This window comes from Danio rerio, chromosome 14 (assembly GCF_052040795.2).
Source record: "Danio rerio strain M-AB ecotype USA chromosome 14, GRCz13ab, whole genome shotgun sequence".
Taxonomy (NCBI): Eukaryota; Metazoa; Chordata; class Actinopteri; order Cypriniformes; family Danionidae; genus Danio; species Danio rerio.
In genome coordinates this window covers 19,236,114-19,261,986 of record NC_141034.1, presented here as the reverse complement: position 1 = coordinate 19,261,986, position 25,873 = coordinate 19,236,114, and the positions used below count along the sequence as shown (strand labels likewise).

At 35.4% G+C, this 25,873-nt stretch overlaps 1 protein-coding gene and 1 long non-coding RNA gene across 6 annotated transcripts in view; one reads left to right on the top strand and one right to left on the bottom strand.

The window, feature by feature from the left end:
• The window catches only part of LOC141377492 (uncharacterized), a 42,980-nt gene extending 35,555 nt beyond the window's left edge, over nucleotides 1-7,425 (bottom strand). For all 3 annotated transcript variants that reach the window (XR_015507325.1, XR_015507326.1, XR_015507324.1), the window contains exons 1-2: nucleotides 7,187-7,425; nucleotides 1,986-2,096 (exon numbers count right to left, since the gene is read on the bottom strand). This is a non-coding gene — a long non-coding RNA (uncharacterized LOC141377492). The remainder of the gene's footprint in view (nucleotides 1-1,985; nucleotides 2,097-7,186) is intronic.
• Nucleotides 7,426-16,450: 9,025 nt separating this feature from the next.
• Nucleotides 16,451-24,062, top strand: dicp2.2 (diverse immunoglobulin domain-containing protein 2.2). 3 transcript variants are annotated; one of them, NM_001328048.2, is given in 9 exon segments: nucleotides 16,451-16,506; nucleotides 17,026-17,340; nucleotides 17,418-17,729; nucleotides 18,633-18,665; nucleotides 18,942-19,024; nucleotide 19,026; nucleotides 22,189-22,256; nucleotides 22,526-22,612; nucleotides 23,716-24,062. In NM_001328048.2, coding segments are annotated over 9 exon segments (990 nt in total). In that variant the 5' UTR covers nucleotides 16,451-16,469; the 3' UTR covers nucleotides 23,770-24,062.
• The last annotated feature ends 1,811 nt before the right edge of the window (nucleotides 24,063-25,873 follow it).

The window sequence follows — 25,873 nt, the reverse complement described above, 5'->3', positions numbered from 1 at the left end:
CTATAGAAATTAAAAATATAAAACAGGAAATACGTTGGGACCGCTGTTTTTGTTTACATCCCTCAAAAAGGTATAGGGGTTCTGCTCTTAGGCTATATAGCATCACTCTAAACGATATTCATCTTTTTTCGACACAATGAGACATTTCGTGCAGCCCTAAAGCATCAGGTTTAAAATCTAAGAAAACCATATTTTAGAGACTGCCACTGACAAAAAATCGTCAAAAAAAGGAAGAACGATGAATCACACATTTTTTGCACACTCGTAAATAAAGGGTGAAAAATAATAGCTAAATAAACAGGGCAGCGAGCTTTCCGATAATGGTTTTATAGAGCGTTTTCTGTGAGGACAGGAACATGATTTTCCCTAAAAACCGCGTTTTAAGTTCTTGCCTATTTGAGCGTCGCTGTCTGTTTACGAAAGTGCTGAAATGTCTGTCGTTTAATGTTATAACCTCATTATGGCCAATCCACATTCGCGTACTGATAAAATAGCCTAGGTCTTATTTCCTTAAAAAAAGGGTTTAACTTATTTGTGTGATCTTTTTGTAAAAAAAAAAAAAAAAAAAAACTAATGCAACAATTTATTACATTTTTACAATGTGTTTTCTAGGTTTTATTTTCACTAAAACGTTTAAGTTTATTAAAAAGTGCAAAGAATAGGTGAGTTGGAATCTGTGTTTCCTGCATCAATATAAAACGTATTTTGAAATTGTAGGGACATTTACAAGCGAGGCTTTTTCTAGTGATAACGGTGACATATACAGGAACTCTGATGTAAAAGAACAAAAGGCTTTACAAGTTGGAGGAGAAGAGAATTGTAGAAAAACATGGGCTATTTGTTAAGCAATAGATCTATAAAACACTATTCGCGTGTTGTGTTAAACTGGCCTATTTAACCATACCCTATAAAACCTAACAGCTTTAACTGTATTTTAGTTAAAGTAATTTTGCGTTAGCATGGCTGTAGATAACTATAGCCCGTAATTCTATTTCGAATATATATAAATCGTTTTTACGTTATGCGTATATTCGTTCATTCATTCATTAATTCCACTGCGTGCTCTGAGTGGTTTTCACTGCAAAGTTGAATATTCTAATTTTAATCAAAGTTTAAACCTGCATATAAAGTAGCATATAAATCACATTGTCTCTACTGATGACCATCACAGAAGATCCCCCAATATTTATGCAATAGCATTCACTGAGTGAGCGACTTTCTGTTTTTTAATAAGAAAATAGCAATAAGTATAGCTTAATAATAATAATAATAATAATAATAATAATAATAATAATAATAAAGTGAAATGTAAATTACATGTTACAGCCTCGATACATTTTTAGTCTGGTCTCTATTACAAAGCGTTGAACCGATTCTAAAAAATCCCCTTATTCAACAGCAGCACTAAATCTCACTAATTTCGCCCTAAACAAATTCTTCATAGAACTTCACTGCTACATGATAACTGCATCTTGTAAACTTGAAAAATGGGAAATATTTAATAATAATAATCAATGTACCTGGAAATTAAAAAATACAAAGTGAAGATTGATTTTAAATGCTGATTGAATGAATGAATGAATGAATGAATGAATGAATGAATGAATGAATGAATGACAAATTATATTTGATTTCCATAAAAATATGCCTACTCAATGCCAGCCTGTAATGCGTGTTTAAAGTGAGAAAATAAATAACCAACAGGCAGCTTGAGCGGTTTCTTAGTGGGTAACACAGAAAAGAAATTTTCCGAATAGGTCTAAATAACTTTTCAGCCTATTTATATCTTATAGATTATTCACATGTTTTGTTGGCCTATTTTCAAAATAAATTAATTTTGTAAATGCGTGTATTTTCAAATTCTATGATATTTAAATACATTTTCACGGAGTAATTGTGCCCATTCCTAATTTAATACAATAGGTCCAGGGCGCACACAGACAAAGTGAAGGTGATAAAAAGGATTGGGTGTTCATTCGACTCACTTTGTCAGAAGCTGGAGCACTGAGGGGGACTTGTTCATAAGGATATTTTGGGTTATCATGTTTGTTGGTGCTGGTGACGTCATCCAAAATTGATTTCAGATTTCATAAGACCTGCAGATTACAAAAGAAAAAAGAATAACAATGAGGAATTCAATTTTCTCTATGCAGCAAACACACACTACGTAGCAAAGACGGCATGATATAAAGCACCTACTAAAAGGGTGGGGCCAACACAGGATTTAAGTTGGGTTTGAGCGCCCTCTGCTTATCACACACGGTAACAGATAAAGCGAGGTTGAGTTCAATCTTTTACAGTATCTGGTTCAAACCCTTTGGATCTTTTGTTTTGCTGAACACAAAAGACAATATTTCGAAGATTGTTGGAAACATGAAACCATAGACTTTGTTTTTGCAATTTATACAAATGGTTACTGTTTCCAACATTTTCCAAAATATCTCCTCAAACTGGTTTGGAGCAAGTCAAGGGTAAATAAATGATGAAAGAATTTCAGATTTTATGTGTACTAGGTTCCCAGAACATCCTACAGATATAATTTCATTTGCAGATCATGGGATTTGCAGCTCATTACCATTTTAAGCAGATTTTTTATTTCTTATTTTTATTTGAACAGAGGTGGTTTATCAGTTGCAATAAATCACAGAAATCATTATTTTATGCTCAATAAATGCAATTTATTGTTTATTAAATGCAATTTCTGCACATTACACAAATTTCAGCTAAAATAAAACTTACTTTTTTGGTTTTGGCTGTTCATTTACATGGCACCAATGATTTGGTGGCCTGATAATATTCATATAACCAGAACAGCAATAAAGAGGACAGAGAGATACAAGTGTTTGTGCAGCTCAAAATAGAGTGAATATGCCACCTCCTAGCCTGACATGCTAAATACAGCATTTTTCCTGTCTTTGGATATCCATCTAAACAGAATTTGACAACCTTTCCACTTCTTTGCAAAACTTTTCCGTTTTTAGTACACCATTGTTCTGTTAACATGCCCCTAATTTGTACATTGATCAGCCAGTATACTATAGTGCATAATGTTACATCTGTACTATACCTTGTTTCCCTGTGCTGACATGAAGCAGGGGTGAGGCCAGAAATGTTTTAATTGATGGGCAAATAACCCCATTAATGATACATACATAAACACACACATGCAAATCATATCAGAATCAAATCAGATGTGCATTATTCCTAATAATTCAGTGGCCCCTCATCAATTATTCCACTTACACTAAGGATATCACATCTAAAGACATTTGTCAGGTTTTTGTTAAAGTAGCTCTTGTGTGTGTAGCACTAGTTTTATACACAGAGTGTTGTGAAAAAGTGATCACCTCTTTACTGATTTCTTATTTTTCTGCATGTTTGTCACACTTTAATGCTTCAGATCATCAAATAAATTGTTATATATTAGTCAAAGGTAACAAGTAAACACATCATGCAGTTTTTAAACAATGTTTTTATAATTAAGGGTAAACAAAATATATAACTATATGGCTCCGTGTGAGTGTTTGCTCCCCTGTTAAAGCCTAACTTAGCTTTGGTTTATCACACCAGAGTTAATTTTCTCTAGCCACACCCAGGCCTGATTACCACTACACTGGTTTACAATTAAGAAATCCTTAAAATAGGACTCTTCTGACAATGTGAATTAGACCAAAAGATCTTTAAAAGCTAGACATCATGCAGAGATCTAAAGAAAGTCAAAAACCAATAAGAGAAAATAATTGAGATCTATACCTGTATGGAAACGGTTCTAAAGCCATATCTAAAGTTTTCAGAAACTTTCAGCAAACCACAATGAGAGCCATTCTATACAAATGACAAAACATAAAAGAGTGGCTCATCTTAGTTTTGCCAAAAAAAAAAATCTTGATGATTCCCAAGACATTTGGGAAAATAATTTGTGGATGAACAAGACAACAACTTGAACATTTTGTAAGGTCTGTTCCCCATCATGTGTGGAATTGAAGTAACAATGCATTTAAAAATAAAAACATCATACTAAGAATAAAATTTGGTGGTTTTAGTGTGATGGTCTGGGGCAGCTAATTAGTGTTGCTGTGATAAATGGAACCATGAATTCTGGTGTGTGCCAAAATATCCTGAAAGAGAATGCCCGGCCATGTTAGTGACCTCAAGCTGAAGTAAACTTGGCTGAAGTGATTCAAAGCACAGCAAGTCCACTTCTGAAGGGCTAAAAAAAAAAACAAATTAAGATTTTGGAGTAGCCTAATCAAAGTACAGACCTGAATCCAATTTAGATAACCTGGCATGACCTTAAAGGGTCACAAAACACCAAAACCCGTTTTTTGAGCTGTTGACAATCGTATATGTGTCCCACACTGCTAAAAACACTATTACGACACATATATTTGACTAAAAAGTAAAAATCTTAGCGTGTATTCTAGCGTGTAGACTGGATGTCTGTACCTGAGAGTGCCTTATTACGTCTCTGAGTGTGCTACATTCATTCATGAGTAAGACTTGGTTCAAACCAATCAGCACACTCTATTGTGTATGCGATGCAACTTTATTAATATGCATGATCGCTTCGAAGACTGTTTTTACCTGAAACAGTGTTAAGATGGCAGAGAGATGACACGTTGTGTTGCCAAAACAAGTGGGAAAAGAAGAAAAATTGTTTGGAGATACGGGTCGTCAGTGTTGCTTTTATAATTTGCCGCAACGAAAGTTTTGTTTTCATTTTCCAGCTATGAAAGCGCATCTGGACTCACGTGTGGATCAGTGCATGCGACACGCAGCAGAAATACGTTTGTATGGAACATTTTTTTTTACTCGAGAGCTTTTCACATCTGGAAATTGTGAAATCCAGATTTGCTGCTCGTCTCCTTTTAAAAAAGACACAGCTCCAGTTGGTGTTATCAGTCCTGTCTCTACAGATTTGGTAAGTGTGTGTGTGTGTGTGTGTGTGTGTGTGTGTGTGTGTGTGTGTGTGTGTGTGTGTGTGTGTGTGTGTGCACGATCAGTGCCCTTTCTTTGTTCATTTAGATGGCAAAGTTATAGTTCGTATAGTCAGCAGTACTCTTTCAGTGTTTAAAGACAGACCTTAGTCAAATGATTTCTAAGTTACCTAGTTTACAGTACAGTAATATCACTACAATATTATGGACTGAAAGATCCGCTGTAATAAAAATTTGCTCTTCAAGTGAAAACATGTAAACACTGCAAGCAAACTATTACAGACCGTCGGGTTAAATTTTCGTCGCATTTTGCGACAGGATAGTCTACACACACACGGCTTTCTGACCAACCGAGTACATCTGAGTTACCGAGAAATACAGAGGTTTTTTCTCTTATATGAAGAGAACCTTGACCTAAATGTCTTGAATTTTTCTTTTTTCTTTCTTTTTTGATATTTTGGTTTTTAAAATAAGGAAATTAGTTAGGCTGTACTACTCAGACAAATTGCAGAATAAAAAAAACAAAAACTAAATCACAAAATTTGTGATAAAATTATTGATGGTTTTCCTGAAAAAAACATGATTTTTACATCCAGCCTCTAGTTATCCATAAAAAAAATCACATCACTAATAAAGTTTTATAAAAGCCTGATCATTTAAATAATTTTCCAAAACAAATTTAATCACCAAAATACTTTAATGTTTAATTATATTTCTTAAATTCACTTATCAAGTTACTGTATCCAGCTAAAATGAGTGGTTCAGTGCACTGATAACACAGTTAATGACTTTGATTCACCCTTCATGGTCCTTTTACCTCTCTACCTTATCTTATCTGTCATCTCCCCCACCAACAAAAGAGTGAAAAAGGTAAAAAAAAATAAAAATAAAATGAAGATACATCATTTGTTTATTATAAAAAATGATTAAACAATGTTTCCATAGAAAGACTCTTAAGTCATATAAAATTTAAAAGAACACTTGTCCATTGCACCACCTATATCCATATACAAGGTGTTTCCCATTGACAATAAAAATTTTTTTTAAAAAATTGTACAAAATTTATTACAAAGCTGTAACATCATTTTAAATTTAATTTGAACAACCATGTCATTGATAACAGGGTAAAAATAGAAAGTAATTCCCATTTTTATTCGACTTATAAAATAAAAATAATACTTTTAAAATATCCAGCATCCATGTAAATTCAGCAAGTATAAAACCCAGTGGACAACAGGCCAATCAGAACCCAATACAGAGTGTTGTGTTACTCATGGTGCATGCCCTAAAGCTGCGGTCACACTGGACTTTTTACCCCATAGACTTCCATACTCACGCGAATGCGTCAGACCAGAAACGCAAGGTCGTGCGACAAGTTTTGCAGTTCACTGCATTGCAAAGTTCAAGCTTGGCTTGACCTGCAAAATCACATCACATGATTGTGTGAGATCAATTGAGGATCAAAACATGACCTCTCTACAGAAATTTAAAACATGGACCAATAGCTCGCATTTTTTAATGTCTAATGATCTTGTTTATTCCCACCCCTTTTCGCAGCTGTATACTACCGAATTTCACATGCTCAAACCTAAGTGTGGCTGCAGCTTTAAGATTTGCATTTTGTCATGTTCTACGCCATTCAAACCTGACAAGCTGCCTCGTCATCAGGTGATCACCCAAAACAAAGACTGATATGTTGCACATGGGATCATTAATATGCAAGCCCCAGGCTGCCACCAAGTCAAAGTCAGATGCAACAGTTTGTCTTCTATGCATTCACTGGTTTCTCAGCATCATAGATGGGTAAACTTAAAATCTGAATTTTTTTGCATTATCCTAAACCAGGGGTGTCCAAACTCGGTCCAGGAGGGCCGGTATCTTGCATAGTTTAGCTACAACTTACTTCAACACACCAGTATACCGAAGAGCTTAATTAGCTGTTTCAGGTGTGTTTCATTAACGGTTGGAACTAAACTCTCCAGGACACCGGCCCTCCAGGACCGAGTTTAGACTCCCCTGCCGAAAACCAATGAGGAAAAAGTTGAATTAAGATTTTAAATTCTGATCAAAAATATTTGTTTTTCTCCCATTACAAAACAGCAGCCCATGTTTCATTCAGATCAATTGAGAATTGTGGACATGTCTTATGCAGTTTGTTTTGGAGAGCATTTATAAGCACAAGTTTGTTTTGCTTTCGTTCCACAAATATTCATAAATAGGTGATAGCGAACACTTTAAAGTTAGCCTACCTTTGTAAAAGCACTGCAGACATTTTTATCGTCCGTAAGTTCGGTTTTATTTGTAGACGTCCGAATCATCGCAAGGAGTTTCATCTGGAATATTTTCAGTTTAATCCTCTCAAATAAGAGACTAAGCCGAAAAGAAAATGAATGAATGAATCCTTTAAAAATACCGACTGATTGATAGTTTCTCAACTTCCATATTCTGCAGTATCCTTTCCTCGTAGGTGAATGAAGTGGGCGGGACTAACGGAAAATAACGAATCATCGTTTTGACAAGCGAATTCACCTATTAGAAGAGGGAAAACTTAAGGCACAAAAAATACATAATTCACGTAAAAACTGGAGATGTAGTTGTTTTTAAAACTAAACATTCCAATTTTTCTTTAACTATATGCATATGTTTTTTTTTTTTTTGGTTTTTTGAAATATGATAAGAAGTTGGAAAGTTAAGCTTATGTGATTAATCTTATCTTCTGATCATACTTACCAAGTTTCATATCCATTGTTGTAAATTTAGCAATCAGAAACCTGTTTTTAGTAGTACTTAAAGAACTACATATTTATATAAATACCGTACAAGGAGAGTACAAACAAAAAAGCTGTTAAAACTGTATATTTATTTGACACTTTTAAGTTATTGTGAGTTAACAGGGCCTAGCATTATTTATTTGTAATATATATTTTTTTATCTTTTTTGTTATATTATTTTGTTTTACCTATTAAGTTCTTGAATCTCTATATAATTTTTTATACACTTTTCATTTTTGCATATCTGTGGCATGTATGTATCGTTCTTGCATTAATAAAAAAATAAACATTCAAAGTTACATTGTGATGGGACTTGTTTATTTTGTTTCATAAATATTATTTATTTATTATGACAATTACTTTCTGTTTGATTGCCATTGAATCCAGTTGCACATTGTGGTTAAAAACAAAAAAAAGAAACCTTTGGAAAACTTATATTTTGTTTGGTGGAAGCTCAATTCAAATTCAATCCAAGTTTATAGTGCTTTTTTATCAAAGTGTTGCATAGGGCGGGAATTGTAAACATATTTAAACTGCAGTTACATACAGTCCACTTCCAAAAAAAAAAAAAAGTGATGTCCATGTGTGCTTGTTTAATATAGTGTATTTGTGTATTAAGTGTACAGTATGTGTCCTCAATCCTCCAAGTCCTCAGATAGTTGGTATCTATTCACAGGTCTTGGATCTCATCAAGTGGTCCTTCACTTTTTGCATGTCATGAGGCCTCAGGATGGGCATACCCAAGTGAAAATATAGAGCAAAGAAAAAAATCAGTGCATGTGCTGTTCATAATATGAACAAAAGATAATGTCAATGTGAAAAATGATTTTGAAGAGATGGATTTCAATGGATTTTCAAATTCAGATTTCTTCAAATTCAAATTTTATTTGCCACATACATTGGCCACTTTTTGATGTGAATGTTGGGGTGGTAAAAATGCAGATCAGACCTCTTTAAAAAAAATTGTTTTGTGACTCCAGAATGTGAAGGTCAGCCCTGTTTATATACTTGGAATAATTGGTCTCTAACTGAACAAATTATGATTGTATCCTGGTGGTTGACAACTTTTCCCATTTTATTTTCAATTTAAGCACATGCTTTCTGCTCAAATTGTGTTTTTGTTAAGTGTTAACATTAAGGTCCATCTCTAATTCACTCATTCATTCATTCTAAGTCCACTCACTTTAAAATTTCTGGCCATTATACAGCTACAAACCCACTGGTTTAATCATATTTCAACTAGAGACACCCATTCTAAAATATTAAATGCTATATGTTTGTATATACTGTATATAGTTTTTAAATAAATAAATTTAAGTAAACTTTTTTGCTAAATAAAGAACTGATCGTCAACAACATTTTAAACTTAACTGCTAATACTGTAAGAAGATAGGACCAGATTCTTCATGGTACACTTTAAATTATGTTTGTTATTTCACAGTATTACATTATTTTTCTCAACAGCTATTTTTTTTTATTTTTTATTTTTTTGGCAACGTCTCATCAAATCAAGTAAAAATATTTTAATAAAATTCATGTTTTCTTTTTTTTACATTAGAAAAAAATAATATTGATGTTTTGGATGCATGATTATCTACTGCTAATGGAAGGGAAGGATACACAAATCTTGTTTCGTTTTACCAGAATATAAATATTTATTTAACTGATTGCTTTAAAAAAAATAAGCTAAGTTATAATTAAAATATAGTAAAAAATATTAATGTAACCTATAAAATAAGAGATTAATTTAATGTGTTACATTTTTCATTATTTTAATTATGTCTTCATAAAATAAATTATATATATATATATATATATATATATATATATATATATATATATATATATATATATATATATATATATATATATATATATATATATATATATATATATATATATATATCATCATGTTTGTGGTATGGCCCGTCTCATTACAGGAAGTTAGCAGAAGATGGGCTGATGACATTTAAATGGAGTGCCACAATAAATATTAAATATAATACTGTATGTACATGCTGGAACTATTAATTCTCTGTTCAAGGGCAAGATTACAATAATATAAGTGCTACTAAAGACAATAACAGTAACACAATAACAGTTTATTAATTATTAATAAGTTCTGTAATAATTACAAATAAGTTTTTTTGGAAATCAAAATATTAGTTAATCTGCATAGATTTTACAAAATGAGCTCTCAAGTTAAAACAATAATAATTTGCTTGTGACATGTGTATTTTTATCCAGATAGATATTACAATTCAAAAAGGGGGATCTCTGCCAACACTGTTCACCAAAGGCTGCAGATATTTCCACAGTTTTTTGCTTGAGAAATGAAAATTCTCCCCAACAAGAATGTAAAGCATTTTTTTCTGTTAAAAAATTATTATTATTAATCTAATTATCATTTTTCACCATTTTTCTCTGCATCGTTTACAGCTTAATGACTTGTAGAACAGCATAAAAAAGTACACAAAAAAAGTTTGTTGTGAGAAAATTACCCATAGTACTATAATTTATTGTATGTGAAGAAATTTATTGTATATGAAGATAATATTCATTCCCTCAACTCAATATAAAACAGTGATAAATACTTAATGATTAAAAAATAAACAATAAATGTCTGAAAATATTATGTGAAGTATTAAACAAACTAGATTTTGATTAATGCATTAAATAATTAAATCATTGATTAATGCATTAAAGCATTAAAACATTAAAAAAATGGGTATACTGTACAATAAGGTTCATTAGTTAATGCATTTACTAACATGAACTATTCATGAACAACACATGTACAGCATTTATTAATCATAATTGAACATTTATTAATGCATTATTAACATCCAAGTCCATGCTTGTTAACATTAGTTAATGCACCATGAGTTAACATGAACTAACAATGAACAACTGTATTTTCATTAACTAACGTTAACTAACATGAACAAATACGGTAGTAAATGCATTGTTCATTGTTTGTTCATATTAGTAAATACATTAATTAACATTAACTAATGAACCTTATTGTAAAGTGTGACCAAAAAAATGTTTAATACTTATAGCTTAATATTTTATTTACAGCAGGTGGCACTGTGAAGGTCTGGAATTGCAGGTCTGATCCATCTGAGCGAGCAGATCTGAGCGTGCAGTTGGGTCTCCGGGCCTACAGCTTCACCTTACTCAGTGAAAATCATGGCTTGCGTAGAATAGGCCCAGCTCTCAACCCAATTTTGAGAATAGATTAATAGCAATATTTTTTTATCGCGCAATGTCTCACGTTTACACAGCTCATTAATGCTGATAATGACCCACCACAAATATATATATATATATATATATATATATATATATTTTTTTTTTTTTTTTTGTGGCGTAAGAGGAACAGAACACAAGACTGGACTGATGTACATTAAAACATTTATTTACAGACTTTCAGAAGTAGTGCAGAATTAAAGGTAAGTAGAGCAGATGGAAGGCTTCTGGAAGGTGAGTGAGGGAGTTCCAGGGATGTGCAGAAGCGCAGGCTTGTGGTGGTAATGAAGGACACTGGTCTACTAACTGGTATCTGTGCACACAGAGAGAGAGGAGTTAGGCTGTACTAACACTAGGTACAGTTGCCTCGAACCAGACCAAAGCACGCTTGTCCCCCCTCCCGTCTCCCCCGATGTCCCGCACTCACACCGCAATCGGGCCTGGGCACGCTTACGTAATCGATGCTGCGCTGTTCAGTGAGAAGCGCTGTCACTCAGCAGCACAGTGGAGATTTCTCTGGTAATATCGTTTCAGTCATTTGATATGCAGTGACATGCAGTCAAATATTTCGCCAAACAGTCCTTAGGGATGTGGTGACACGCAGTCAGATATTTCGCCGAACAGATCCGCCACTTTTGCCGCTCATAAACAATCATAAAGCCCTCGTGCTGCAGGAATGAGGAGGTCTGCTGAAGGCACGCAGCTGTCGTGCAGTGAGGGGTTTGCGTATTTAATAAGCTACGGCAGTTTGCGTTCACTGAACAGTATGAATGATTAATAAATCCATATGAAACATTCCCTTAAAAGTCACGTCTCGCTTTTAGTTTCGGGCTTTGGCTCATTTTGGCGCATTTTGCACTCACACTACAAAGCCCAAGTGAACCGTGCTCAGGCCCACCTCTTCAAACCGGGCCAGGGCTGGCCACGTGAACCATGCTTGAGCCCGATTCAGCGCACTCACACTTCTCAAACCATCTGGGAAATGGGCCTGGGCACGGTACGGATGGCATAGTGTGAGTAGGCCCTTAGTGCCTGGGTAAGAGTCGAGTTCATCGCTTAATGAGGCATTCGTGCCTTCTCCTTAAATCCTTTCCCTCTTATGCATTAAAACCCTATATTAATAGGGTTAAAGATATACTGTGTAGAGCTATCTTTCCCTATCAACTGAGTTTGACACGTGTTTTATGCTAATTTTTTATGTTAACAAAGACCTCTTTAACACCTAACTTTCTAGTAACTGTTCTAAGTTCATCAAGCTGAAAATGTTGCTTTACAATAAGAAAAATCTAAATTATAACTACGTGAAAACAAGTGCATCAATTGTACACATTTAAAAAACTGAAACAAATAAATTAACTTCCGACCTTGTGTCCGTTTATTTGGAAGAGGCATCTTTTGCTCTTGATGCTGGCGAGAGCCCGGCGATACACCCCTAAAGGTCAAGCACTGATTGGAGGAAATTGGGTACCCCAACAGCAGTGAGCAGACCCACAGTCCAGGGGAAAGAACTCATACCAATGGTCCCAGCATCCCTTGGAGTGCATGCACGGCTGTCTGTCTGTATAGTTAATCCTGAGATCCCTCGCGGAGCTCCCACCAGACTTGTGCAAGTGAATAGAAAAATTAAAACAGTGACCCTGGACTCTGGTATCTAGTCCACCCTAGTCTAACCCAGTATAGTTAAACCCTTGCCAAAAAGTAAAGACACCATCCTACTAACTTGTGTGCACAGAAAAACAATTAAAGTGCCAGTGAGGCAAGTGATGATATTCACAAACCAGTATCCTGGAGTCTGAAAATCAGAGTAGTGAAGGACTTACCAGTACCTTTGTACAGTGGTGTAGCCCGTATTTTTGGGCCCTATGCACAAAATTTTTCATTGGGCCCTTCCAAAAATAAATAGAAGAACGGTGGTGGGGTTTGGTCAGTTGGTTGCGGTCGGACAAAAGTGAAGAGCAGGGGTAATATGTGGTGGGTTCGTGCAGGCCCCTCTGCTTGCTGATGCAGGGTCCCTAAATTGCCTGGCCTCTATGCACTCTGTCCCATTCTTCCCCACCCCCACTGGTGACGCCCTTGCCTCTGTTGCTGATTAGGGATTGGCCTGAGTTTAAACAGCAGCTGGCCACATCTGTGTACCCTGCTCAGCAGACTAGATCACACAGACATTGTTGGAAGGGGTTCCGCCAACTAGTACTGATGGCATCAGCAGTGAGAAAGAGGGTGAGTCTTAGAAAATCTTTTTCAAAAATTATTTCAACAGATTAATGCTGGAGGCTTGTTTGGGGATGACCAACGAGAAGATAAGCAATTGAGAAACTTTTGGGCAAATGTAGGAATAATTTAATGAAAATCTCACACCACACCCCCTCCCATATTTCATCATCCACAATGGTCTGCTTTACTGCATAGCTTAGCAATGGCGGCAGGAAATAAAGCTTCTGGTGGTCAAAGAAAAAGACAGCGCTAATCATGGAGTTGGCTAGGCTGGACATCTAGCTGAGGTCAACATCATCAATGGAATTTCCACTTTCACTGGCCAATAATAGAAGAGGAAATGAAATGCTAATGTTAAAGATAAACTACAGTGAACAGCCTGACAGCAACCTCCTCTCAGTCAAAACATTACTGGTGATTGGGGTGCCTATCGAGAGGCATCAGAATGGATTTCATAGGGCCTCTGCCAAAATCTGCCCTTGGTCATTAACACATCTTGGTCATCGTGGATTATGCCATCTGTTACCCCGAGGCCATTCACCATGAAAAGCTACAGTCAAAACCTCTATGATCTACCCTCAAACTGATGGTCTTGTTGAGTGTTTTAACCAAACATTGAAGAGGATACTTCAACAAGTCTTGATAGAGGATGGGTGGGACTGGGACCTGGGAAGTTCAGCAGGTTTCACCCCTTTCAAACTCCACTTCGGACAGCCTCAAGAACTACTAGACATTGCCAATAAAATTATTAATAAGATCATTCGCCTTGTCAAACAATATCTCAACAGTCCAACCAAGCCCAAAAGGGGTGGCATCACCAGCTTGCAGAGCCTAGAAAATCCAGTTGGGATATGAAGTCCTAGCCGTAGTGTCCACACCTACCTCAAAGTTCCTGGCATCCTGGCAAGGCCTATATGCAATCCTGGAGAGGCAAAGTGTCTGTAGTCCAGCCAAAATCCTAATTCATGCAGGTCTTTGTGGGGGGTGGGGTGCCGATCATGAGTAGCTGGAGGGAGAAAAACTGTGAGCAGTTGGGTAGGTGTCCTGGACACCGGTGAGTCTTCTGTTCATCCCTCAGTGATGGGATCTGCTGCTAGTCTGTGTACTGGCCGTGTGGTTCCTTTCACAGGTTTCAAAGGCTTAAACTTTTTCGTGTGTATCTTGCTTTCTGTATTTGCTTCTCTGTTTCTATTTTTGAGTACCTGACAGTGATGTAGTTTTTTTTTATTATTTGTTTTGATTTGTTTATGCTTGTGAAGCACTTTGAGTTGCATGTTATGTAGGAAAAGTGCTATACAAAAAAAAACACATTCTTAAATTTTTATTTTATTATTTGAAGTTTTATAATTTTAATATCCTCTCTTCAAATTATTAATTAAAATTATATATATAATCTTTGGCTCTCCCTCCTTAGATCTAAATTAGTTTAAGGTCCCCCTGAGAAATCAAAGGGATTCAACAATCTCAACCTTTCCGACATATTCTCACAAAATGGGGTGGCATGGTGGTTCAGTGGTTAGCACTGTCACCTTACAGCAAGAAAGGTCACTGGCTCTAGTCTCAGCTGGGCCGGTTGGCATTTCTGTATGGAGTTTGCATGTTCTCCCCTTGTTGGCGTTAGTTTGCTCTGGATGCTCCAGTTTCCTCCACAGTCCAAAAACATACGCTAAAGGTTATTGAATAAACTAAAGTGGTCGTAGTTACGTGTATGAATGTGAGAGTGTACCAGTCGAGCCCCCAGAATATTTCCTCAGGGGTGGCAAGATGAGGCCACACCAAATATTGGTTTGGCACACAAAAAAATTACGAGTTCAGTGTAATGTTATTTGTGTTTCTGGTAAATGAAATAACGTGGTTTTAATTAATTTAATGAATTACTCTTAACATACTACAATTTATTCCTTGAAACAATTCAGCAAGTACATGTGCAATCAAAATAAAAAATCTATTGTTGTTTCGTAAAAATTGCCATTGCTGTCCTGTAGATGAAGGTGTGTGCATACTGTTAAGGATGTTTGGGGAGGGAGAGGGGCAGCGAATCAGCTACATCGGTGGCGCCAATCAATCCACAATCATTAAAGTGGCTGCATTATATTTATTTATTTACTAAAATCTTGTGAATTTATGTAATTAAATTTGCATTAATATCAAAAGCAAAATCATATTGGGGTGGCCACAGGGGTGGCCAGAGTTAACACAGGGGTTGCCGTGGAGTGTACGGATGTTTCCCAGTACTGGCCTGCGGCTGGAAGGGCATCCGCTTCTTCTAAAACATATGCTGGATAAGTTGGCAGTTCATTCCGCTGTGGTGACCCCTGATAAATAGGGACTAAGCCAAAAAAAAATAAATAAATAATGAATGATTCTCACAAAATGTATTTAAACCCATGAAATACCAACACATTAATACTGCCTGCACACTTGACACCATGTTAATTCTAACCTTCTTTCAAAAACACATTAAATTAATTATTTAATTAGTTCATTAATTAATGAATTCATTCATTCATTCATTCATTCAAGGAACTGAGAAAGGATAAACAGATACTGAATCCTTCACAAACACACAAGTTAAGAAAAACCATTACAGCCTCAAAAAAATGTCCCTCTATTTACTCTTTGACCAATGAGGAATTGTTTTACATTTCCACAGTTTAAAGGCAGGATTCAAACAACGCCTGGCCCACTAACATACTCACTAGCAGCAAATATTGTACAACAGAATGCTTATATAACATATGTAAATTTACAGCTGAACACATTTAGAATAGCTTATGGAAAGTCATATATACTTTTTACATGTTTAAATACAAAAAAAGAAATTAATTAACTTATAAATGCTCACTCTAAATCAATGAGGCCATTAGTATAAAATTAAAAGATCATCTTCACTCATCTCATATGTTGTTTTGTTTTGATGAATATATGAAAATGCGCTGTAAACTGATAGCACAAAGAACACAGATGTATTTAAAGCAAGCTTATTGACTGCTAAAGCCAAAGCAACCAATCATCTGCACTGTGTAGCTGATGACATCGGAAGCAGATTGAATTTATCAGCCTAGATTTTGACAGAACTTTATTTTTGTGATTCTTAAATTGTCAGAAATGAAGAAACAGTTAGTTTGAGTAATATGGGAATGTTTACAGAATATTTTTTGCATCATGGTGTCATGCTATGATCTGTCTGATTAAGGGAAGTTGGCAAACAGAGGAGGAGCTGATCACAATTTAATGAAGACTCACTATAAATGAACGATGAGAAAAGACTGATGAGACAGAGTGCCAAATAGACATGCTGGGACTGATCATTTTCTGCTCAATTCTCAAAGGTAAATCTTTCAGAAATATTTGGGGTCAATGCTTTCTGTCTTTTAAAAGAACTGTTCAGTGGAATTAGACATAAAACATGTAGTTATTATACTAGTGTGTGTAATGTCATACGTTTTGAAAATACTGTTATGCTCACAAAAACCACGATTATGTGTCAGTCTCAATGCTGATGATGAACTAATTTAGTTTGAAAATAGTGTAAATATAGTGTTGTTTAGACTTTATTTGAACCGAATTAGTTTATCATTCCACTGTGGAGACCCCTGATTAATATAGTGACTAAGCCGAAAAGAAAATGATTGGATGAATAAGTTTATCCTTAGCGTTAAGACTAAAATAGATGAAAGTTTTGGAGATTATAGTTAAACTTAAATTACAAGAAGGAAAAGAAAGCTGAGAAATCACTTTTCATATTACAACTGATAGTTTATATATCCGAAAGATGAATATATTTTGTATGTTGTTTAGAATTATACAAAGCACAAGATAAACCGCAACACACACCTTTGCTCTTTCAGAAACCAGTGGACAGAAAATTATCCGCGTGTTCAGTAGTGATGCTGAGAATGCCACTATGCCCTGCTATGATGCTCCTGCTGACTGCACATCAACCACATGGGCATATTATAGCAAAAGAGGATCACAAGGAATTGAATTATTTAGTAATGGAAAGATACATGACAGAGACAAACATGACAGACTGAGTCTGGGCTCTGACTGCTCTCTTAACATCTATACAACCACAACTAAAGATATTGGAGTTTATACCTGTTGGCTTGGGGTTAAAGATACACAAAAAACTTTTGGCAATGTTTATTTTCATGTTCTTCAGGGTCAGTGATTCTGTTCATTATGATTTATTCAAACTATAATAATTCTCCTTTAACATCAGGTGTGCTTTCTGTTTCAGTTTCTTCACCATCTTCACAGACACAGATTAGACCGGGAAGCTCTGTCACTCTCTCTTGTCAGTTACATTTCTACTATGAACATTCTTGTGAAACTTTGCTCACAAGTGAGGGACTTCGGCTCATCTGGGTAAATGAGTCTGGTGTAAATCTGCAAACAGACTCCAGATTTCAGATCTCATCCTCTTTAAATTATTGTAACATCAGTATGACTACAAAACTTCTCAATGAAGATGACAGCACAGAATGGAGATGTCAGATTACTAAAGGATCTGAAGTAAAGACCTCGGTCAGCTATACTGTCTCATACCTGGGTAAGAAATTTTTTTTTTTTTTTAAGTGAGTTCACACTACTAGTGCCACACAGTGAGAAAGTGACATGATATCAGTCATTTTACTAAAAAAAAGCAAGCAATTTCTGGTGACATGAACTATTGCAAAGGGTGTAAGGGTTTGTCTATGCAACAAAGTCATTCATTCATTTTCTTTTCGGCTTAGTCTCTTTATTAATCTGGGGTCGCCACAGAGGAATGAACCGCCAACATATCCAGCATATATTTTATGCAGCTGGAACCCAACCCCAGGAAACACCCATACACTCTTACATTCACACACATTCACTATGGCCAATTTAGCTTATTCAATTCACCTGTAACGCATGTTTTTGGAGCGTGGGGGATAACAGAACACCCGGAGAAAACCCACGACAACACAGGGAGAACATGCAAACTTCACAAAGAAATGCCAACTCAGCCAGGCAGGGCTTGAACCAGCGACCGTCTTGCTGTGAGGCGATTGTGCTACCCACTGAGCCAGGCACGTGCACACATAGGGCTCAACCGGTGCAGTGCACATGCTCTTTTTAGTCTTGGATATAAAGTGCCCTTCCAAAATGATCAAAAGTGCCCCCGCGACGCGACACACCCTCCGTCCCGCCCTTCAGTAGGCGCGCGACAACACCGCTCTTGAGTACGCGCGCTCAACCCACCCCCTCCCCCTCCCCCCCGCTTAACAGTACGCGCGCGACAACACAGCTGATCAGAACGCGCGTGACAAAACCGCTTTTCAGTACGCGCACGCGACAACAACAACAATATTACTAGAGCAAGGACATTTTTATGATTGTTTGTGTCATGTGCAGATGTCCTTTAAAAACAGCAACTAACTAAACTAATATTGTTTTTTTTTTTACACATCCTCATAATGCTCTGAAACAGCCTCAACTCCAACACCTGTAAATAAAACACAAGGTAAACCATATCACTTCATATTCTTCTTACTACTTACTGATTGACTTTATAATACCTATATTTTATAAGTATTTAATAGGTATATAAGCATTTTCCCATCTGGAGATTTTTACTTGAATCAATGTTTATACTGCTGCAAATGACACATCTATGCTGATTCACAGAGAAATGAAATTATTTTGCAATAATTCTGTGAGCTGTGGAAAAAAGATGATTTATAAATTAATCAGTTTTCTGCTCAGTGCTTAATTTTTCTTTATTTCATCTCTCCTGTAGTGATTTCTGCTGTACTTGCTGCTGTTGCTGCTCTACTTGTCCTTATTGTTATTATTGGGTTAATCTTAAAAAATAGAGCAGGTGAGTAGTCATTAATGAACGGAATTTCTAGGTAATTAATATTCAAAACAGAATATGTTTTGACATATACACGTATTTGCAATCAAAGTTTTGGGGTGAGTATGCTGTATTAGAATGATTAACATTTTTGACACTGGACTGCAAATCAGTCTTAAGTGTCAATATTTTAGTAATTGATATGTGTATCTCTGAAAGCTAATAAAAAGGGTTTCCATTTACATATACTTTGTTAGGATGGAGCTGTATTTGACTGAGATACAACTATTTGAAAATCTGGAATCTGAGATTTTTTAAAAAAAGTAAATATTGAGACCTTTAAGCTGCGGTCACACTGCACTCCCAATAGACTTCCATTCATATGTATGCAAATGCGTCAGACCGGAAATGTTATTTCGTGTGACAAGTTTTGCAGTTCGCTGTGTTGGAAACTTTGTTGGAACTCTGACCTGCGAAATCGCATCATGGGATTTCGAGAGACCAATCGAGGATCAAAACATAACCTCTCTGGACAGAAAATTTAAAACATGGATCAATCGCTAGCTTTTATAAAATGTCTAATTATGTTGTTTAATCCTGCCGTTTTTCGTAGAGCCGTACAACAGAATTTCATACACACAAAGTGTGACCTCAGCATTAAAGCTGTCTAAGTAAATTTTATTTATAAACTAGTTTCAAGAGGATCACGTTCTTATGATTTTTTTCAGCTGCTCACACATCACCTCATTATTGATTCTCCAATCAGATGATTCCTAACTCACTATAAATAACCAGAGTTGTTCTTATCTCAATATCTTCATCTTGAAAAATACCCCCATACCTATCCTTACTCCCCCTCCTTTTTAGATGTGTGACATGGTGGCCCAGTGATTAGCACTGTTGTCTCAAAGCAAGAATGTCTCTGGTTAAAGTCCCTACTACACCTGTTGACATTTCTGTGTGGATTTGTTCATTCTCCCTGTGCCCGTGTAGGTTTTCCCCGGGTTCTCCGGTGTCTTCCCACAGTCCAAAAATATGCAACCTAAGTAAATTGAACATACCAAATTGATACCATAGGCAAGCTCTTAGCGAGTACACCTCTCCTCAGCCATCCTATATCTGTCATTAGCCAGAAATTAGCCTGGGGGAGTTCATCGAGCAGGAGCCTAGGGCTGGAGAATCTTATAAGCTCAGGGCTCTCTCCTGGGACAGCATGCCAAACAAGCTTTATTATCAATCATTAGCTAAGTTTAAATGCTTGAAATTACTCATAAAAATTGAATTTCGATATATTTACACTAGGAAATTTACAACAACAACAACAACAAAAAATCCTCATGGAACATGGTCTTTGCAAAATAATTCTAATAATTTTTGGCATAAATGTAAAATCAACAATTCTGACATATAGGGCTCTGTTTTGACAGTCCATGCGCAAAGTGCAAATCGCAGGGCGTGTCAGAATCCACTTTTGCTAATATAATGATTAAAAAATCCGCTTTGCGCCGTGGCGCATGATCTAAAAGGGTTGAGCATATTTTCTTGGTGAGTTATAAGTGTATTTTGAGAATAAACCAATCAGAGTCTCATTTCCCATTCCGTTTGAAGCTGTGGTCACACTGGGCTTTTCCTTCCATAGACTTCCATTCTTAGGTACACGAACGCATCAGACCGGAAACGCAGGGTCATGCGTCAAGTTTTGCAGGCTGCTGCGGTGCAAAGTTCAAGCTTGGTGAACTCTGACCTGCGAAATCGCATCACTTGACTGCGTGAGACCAACCGAGGACCAAAACATGACCTCTCTAGACAGAAATATAAAACATTGAGCAATCACTCGCTTTTTTTTATGCCTAATATTCCTGTTTATTTCCGTCCCTTTTCGCAGCGCCGTATTACAGAATTTCGCATACACAAACTCTAGTGTGACCGCACCTTAAGAGCCAGTTGCGTCGCACCATAAGTGCATTTACTATATACATGACATAAAGTAATTGTAAGTGGAAAAACTGAACATTTCACTAGCAAGAAACAGTTAAACAGGGCATCTGCAGCGCGAGAATGAGAGATAAGGCATCTCACTTTTACTTTTGCTCTCGTGGATAGGGAAACCTTGTACGCACAGATATTCATTAACCTATACATAATTAATTTTGTTTGTTAAGCGCAAAGATTTGTTTCAAAACTATTTCTAAATTTAGTTATAATTTCCAGCAAACGAATAAATGAACAATAATAACGAAGTGTGGTAAAAAAAAAACGAGTTATTCAAATACACATATGGTCTGTAACCTGACAGGTGGGCAAATCTAAGCTTGTTTTCAATAAAACAAATATAATAAATATGCTGCATATAATAAATTATAATGAATTATACTGCTAATAATAATTATAACATTATACAAAAGCAAATTGTTATGAATGAACTGAAAAAGCCTCCCGAGATGAAAAAGCCATGAAGGCAGTATTTATTTTATTTATGTAGGCTAGAAAATAATATGTTTTGTAATATTTTAATCCTTTATATTTATATCCTATACATACCCTTATATTCTATATATCCTTAATATTTTAAGTATTTTTCAATTGAAAAGATATTTGCGTATTTCTCTACATCTTTTGTGTATTAAGCAGTGTGTAAGCGAGGCGCATAACTAACGTGCTCTGCACTGGACTTTAGACCACCTTTGTTTTGGTCTATTGAAAAATTGATTATAGTTTCTCAAAATAGCAACGCACCTGCAATGCGCCTCAGAACACCTTCCTTTTTAGACCAGAACGCCTATGGGGGCACATATGAGCGCAAATGCATTTTGCCAACTAGCAAACAACAATTGCATCAAGCCTTGCGCCACATTGCGCCAGGTGTATGATAGGGTCCATAAACTGTTTTTACCCATACATGCAACTTCCAAAAATATACCTGTATATTAAAATGATTAAAATATAAAACGCTTATTATACACTGTAATAATATTTGACAATTTCTATTTTTAATTTATTTTTAGATTTTTTTATCAAGTAAATACATCATTGATAAGCATAAGTGACTTCTTTTAAAGATATTTGCATCCTCAAAACTTTGAGCAGTAGTTTAGGTAGTTCATATAGAATATTTATTGTAGAAATGTCTCTAAAATGTTTGTCTGTTGAAGAAATGTTTAAATGTAAATATTGTTTGTTTGTTTTTCAGGTAAGGCAGATCATGCCGAGCTGATCAGCAATTTCACCCCAGTGACCCCAGCTGCTGCTGATATCAATGTTAGTGAACAACTCTATTTAAAAACATTTACACATGTTTGTCTGTTACACAGGGTTCTTGATTTACAACCAATCAGAAGTGAAATATTAATTATTACTTGTTTAATGCTTAAAATCATTCAATTGAAAAATAGTTATACATTTTTATTGTAATTTTTATATTGTAATTTTTTATTTTTTTATTCATTGCAATTTTTCTTATTAAAAAAAGTGTATCAAAATTGCTTCAAAATTGCTATTAGCTGTGAATCGTGTCTATTGTGTTTTAGGGGAAGATGATGTGTGGGCAGATGACTGATGATGTGGCTTATGCTGAGGTCATCATCTCCAGTAATTTGTGTAAAGTAAGACGCAATGTAAGTGAAAAAATGTTGACCAATTTTTTCATAACATATGTCATGAATGTATAACAATGGCTATTTAATGGCCTTTCTTTTAATAATAAAGTGAAAACTGTATCTACATAACATTGACATCATATATGTCAGACATTAGACCCTACAAATGTTTATACATTATATAAATTATTAGCCCTCCTGTTATTGTTTTATTTTATTTTTTATATATATTTTCCAAGTGATGTTTAGCAGAGCAAGGAATTTTTCACATAATTTCCTATAATATATTTTAATTATTATTTTAAGTCTTTTTATTTAGCTTGGCTGGAATAAAAACAGTTTTCAGTATTAGTATGCACTGGAAACATTCAGACCTTTAAAAAGATGCATTTAACGGTCATCAGCCTCTTAAATCCTTAAAACTTTTATTATTTTGATTCGTTTAAAAGTATGTTTTTACGGTTAAATGTATTTATGTATGTATTGTCATTTTTGCATCAAATTACAAAAACCAAATTACTGATTGAGCAAGGCATTTGTAATGCAGAGTGTATGGACAGCACAATAAATTCATTGTTCTTTCTTCTGGCTGCCTTATCAGTTTCACACTTTTTTTTCCTTTTTCTAAAAGTTTTGATAACAACATCGTAGACTTTTTCTTTTATTATTTCAGCAAATACGAAAGTAAAAATGTTCTCCCATTCTAAGTTTACCCAACTATGATGACTTTCGTCACTGAGAAACCTGGAAATGCTAGTCCATTATTACCCCTTTAAGATTTTTTTTCTTCGCTTGTCCAAAACAAACCACTGCTATCCAATAACTTGCCTAAGTATCCTAACTTGCCTAGGATACTAACATAATAACCTAGCTAAATTGCTCTTTAAACTGAATGCTAGTATCTTGCAAAGTAAATTGTAAATATAATCATGAAATATTAGGTACACTAATCATGGCAAAGACAAAAACAAACTATTAAAACTATTATGTTTAACAATGCATCATTAAACAACACTTGGGAAATAATTTTAAAAGAATTTAATTTGACCGGAAGGCTAAAACTATGAAGTTTTACTAAATCGGACTCATAGTGATCGTCTTTATCTCTGTTACTTATTCAGGTTCAGTCTGATGACAAAGTCACATATGTTGCCATCAGAGGTGGTAAAGTCTGACGTTAAGATGAAGAGGTCAGGCATTCACCATAGCCACCATCGTCCCCTGAATCCCCACCTTTCCTGCCACGTCAAGACCCCTACAGAAGTAACTCCATTAAACCATAATTCAGCCTACAGTTTACACCCCCAAACTTACCTGACATTCAATGTCGTTTAATAGCTATTGTTCTATTATGTATGTTCATTTCTTTCTCCTGGTTTCCATGTTAATCCTGTTACTGTCCAGGTTTGGGTATGGAGGAGGCGAGGACTCAAGTGCAAAATTTAAAAGATGGATTTATTAATAAAAATAAAAAAGGGGGGAGAAACTACCCCAAAGGGGGAAAACATTACCAACACACAATTGACTGAGCTGGCAGGGCAGGGAAGATCAGGAGAAGACAAGGCAGGATCATCAGGAAGAATGATGACGAACTGGCTCAAAACAGCAGACATAAGAAAACTTTAAATATGAACAAATTAAGACAAACAGGTTAACAGAAAGGATTACTTCGCAATCAAACTAGAGTTTGAGCATGTAAAATTCTGTCATAAGCAGAGATGTATAGTAACGAAGAACTATTTCACTACTGTACTTAAGTACTAAAAGGCTGTATACTCTACTGGAGTATTGTTTTTTCTCCTACTTCCACATTTACTTCAGTACATATTTTTGTTGAGTTTAATACTTTTACTCCGATAGATTTGTTATGTGCTGCATCGTTACTCATTACTAGTGGTGTCAAAATTATTGATTTCGGTTAAATAATAGATCATAACCGGTTATTATGTACTGACGTCATTTATCTCCTATGCGCGATGTCGCAGTAGAATACTATGGCGAAGGAGACGAGGGTGAGTAAATAACGCTCTTACTACTTAAAAGATAGATAATTGTGCACAGTTCAACTGCTTGTGAGTTTTCTGGATACACGGTGACAAAGCACACGAGCCGCTATTTCACTAATATGCAAAAATGCTTTAAAAATCTATGTTAACCTATCTCTCTCTCACTTTGGACATTTGACCTATACTGGTGTGTTTGGGAGGTAACTTTTCCTCTCTTCTTGGCTGTTAAAGCGATACTTGTGGATCTAGACACGAGCATGTCTGTGGTGCGAGTTTTCTCCACTGTGTCTGTTCTAATTTACCTGTGATAATCGCGTATTTTGTGCAGACAGACAGAAACCGCGGCTGTTTTTCTCACCATCGATGAACAGCGTTTTCATTTCTAAAGCCAATCGCAGCCCTTTTTGTTGAGCAAAGACAATAACCAATCATAGGGCTGTAAGACCTTACCTGTCAGCGCTCAAAAGGCAAGCGGAAGAACATTAGTTTATTTGCTCTAAATGCTCATGCTGTCTTCTGTGCATGTGTTGGAGTTTTGTTTGATACATTCAGAAAGAGTGTTTACCTTGAGCAGGTCAAATTAAAGGTATATATCTTACTGCTGTATTAAAGAACAAAATTGTATTAAAAATAATATATAACTATAAATATATTCATAGATTGTAATTAAAAAAAATTTTGTGTTGTGAAGAAAAAATCTAATTATGTATGGAAAGCATCGTCAATGCACCGAGATGTCAAATTGAACCAAATCTATGGCATGATAATTGTAACCGAACCAAACCATGAGACCAGTGTAGATTCACACCCCTACTCATTACAATTATAGACCTTTTTCTTGGCTGCTGCATGGAAGGCGCCATAGTGACCTCCGGTAGAATGTTTAGAACTTCTGTTTACAACGTTTAAAACCGGTAATTTGCAATCCAAAAATGGGTTTCAATGGCGTTTTAAGTGAATTTAAGGAATGTTTTTGTAACACAACTTTGAAAGGTATGTGTTAAAGCTGTTATAATTTGTCAGATCTGTGGTTCAAGCGCAGGAGAAAAACGTTATCCTAGTTCATTTAAACTGTAAGCCATGTTTCTTTTCGTTCTGCTTAATCACTTGCCTCAAAAAAAGATATTTAAAATAAACAGAACAATATGATGTCTTTTGACTGCTTTCTTTAATAACTACATTACACAATATTTTTACTTTTGGTCTTGAGTAGTACATTTTGAAATAAACTACTTGCAATACTTAAGTACAAAAAATATTGAATTCTTTAGTA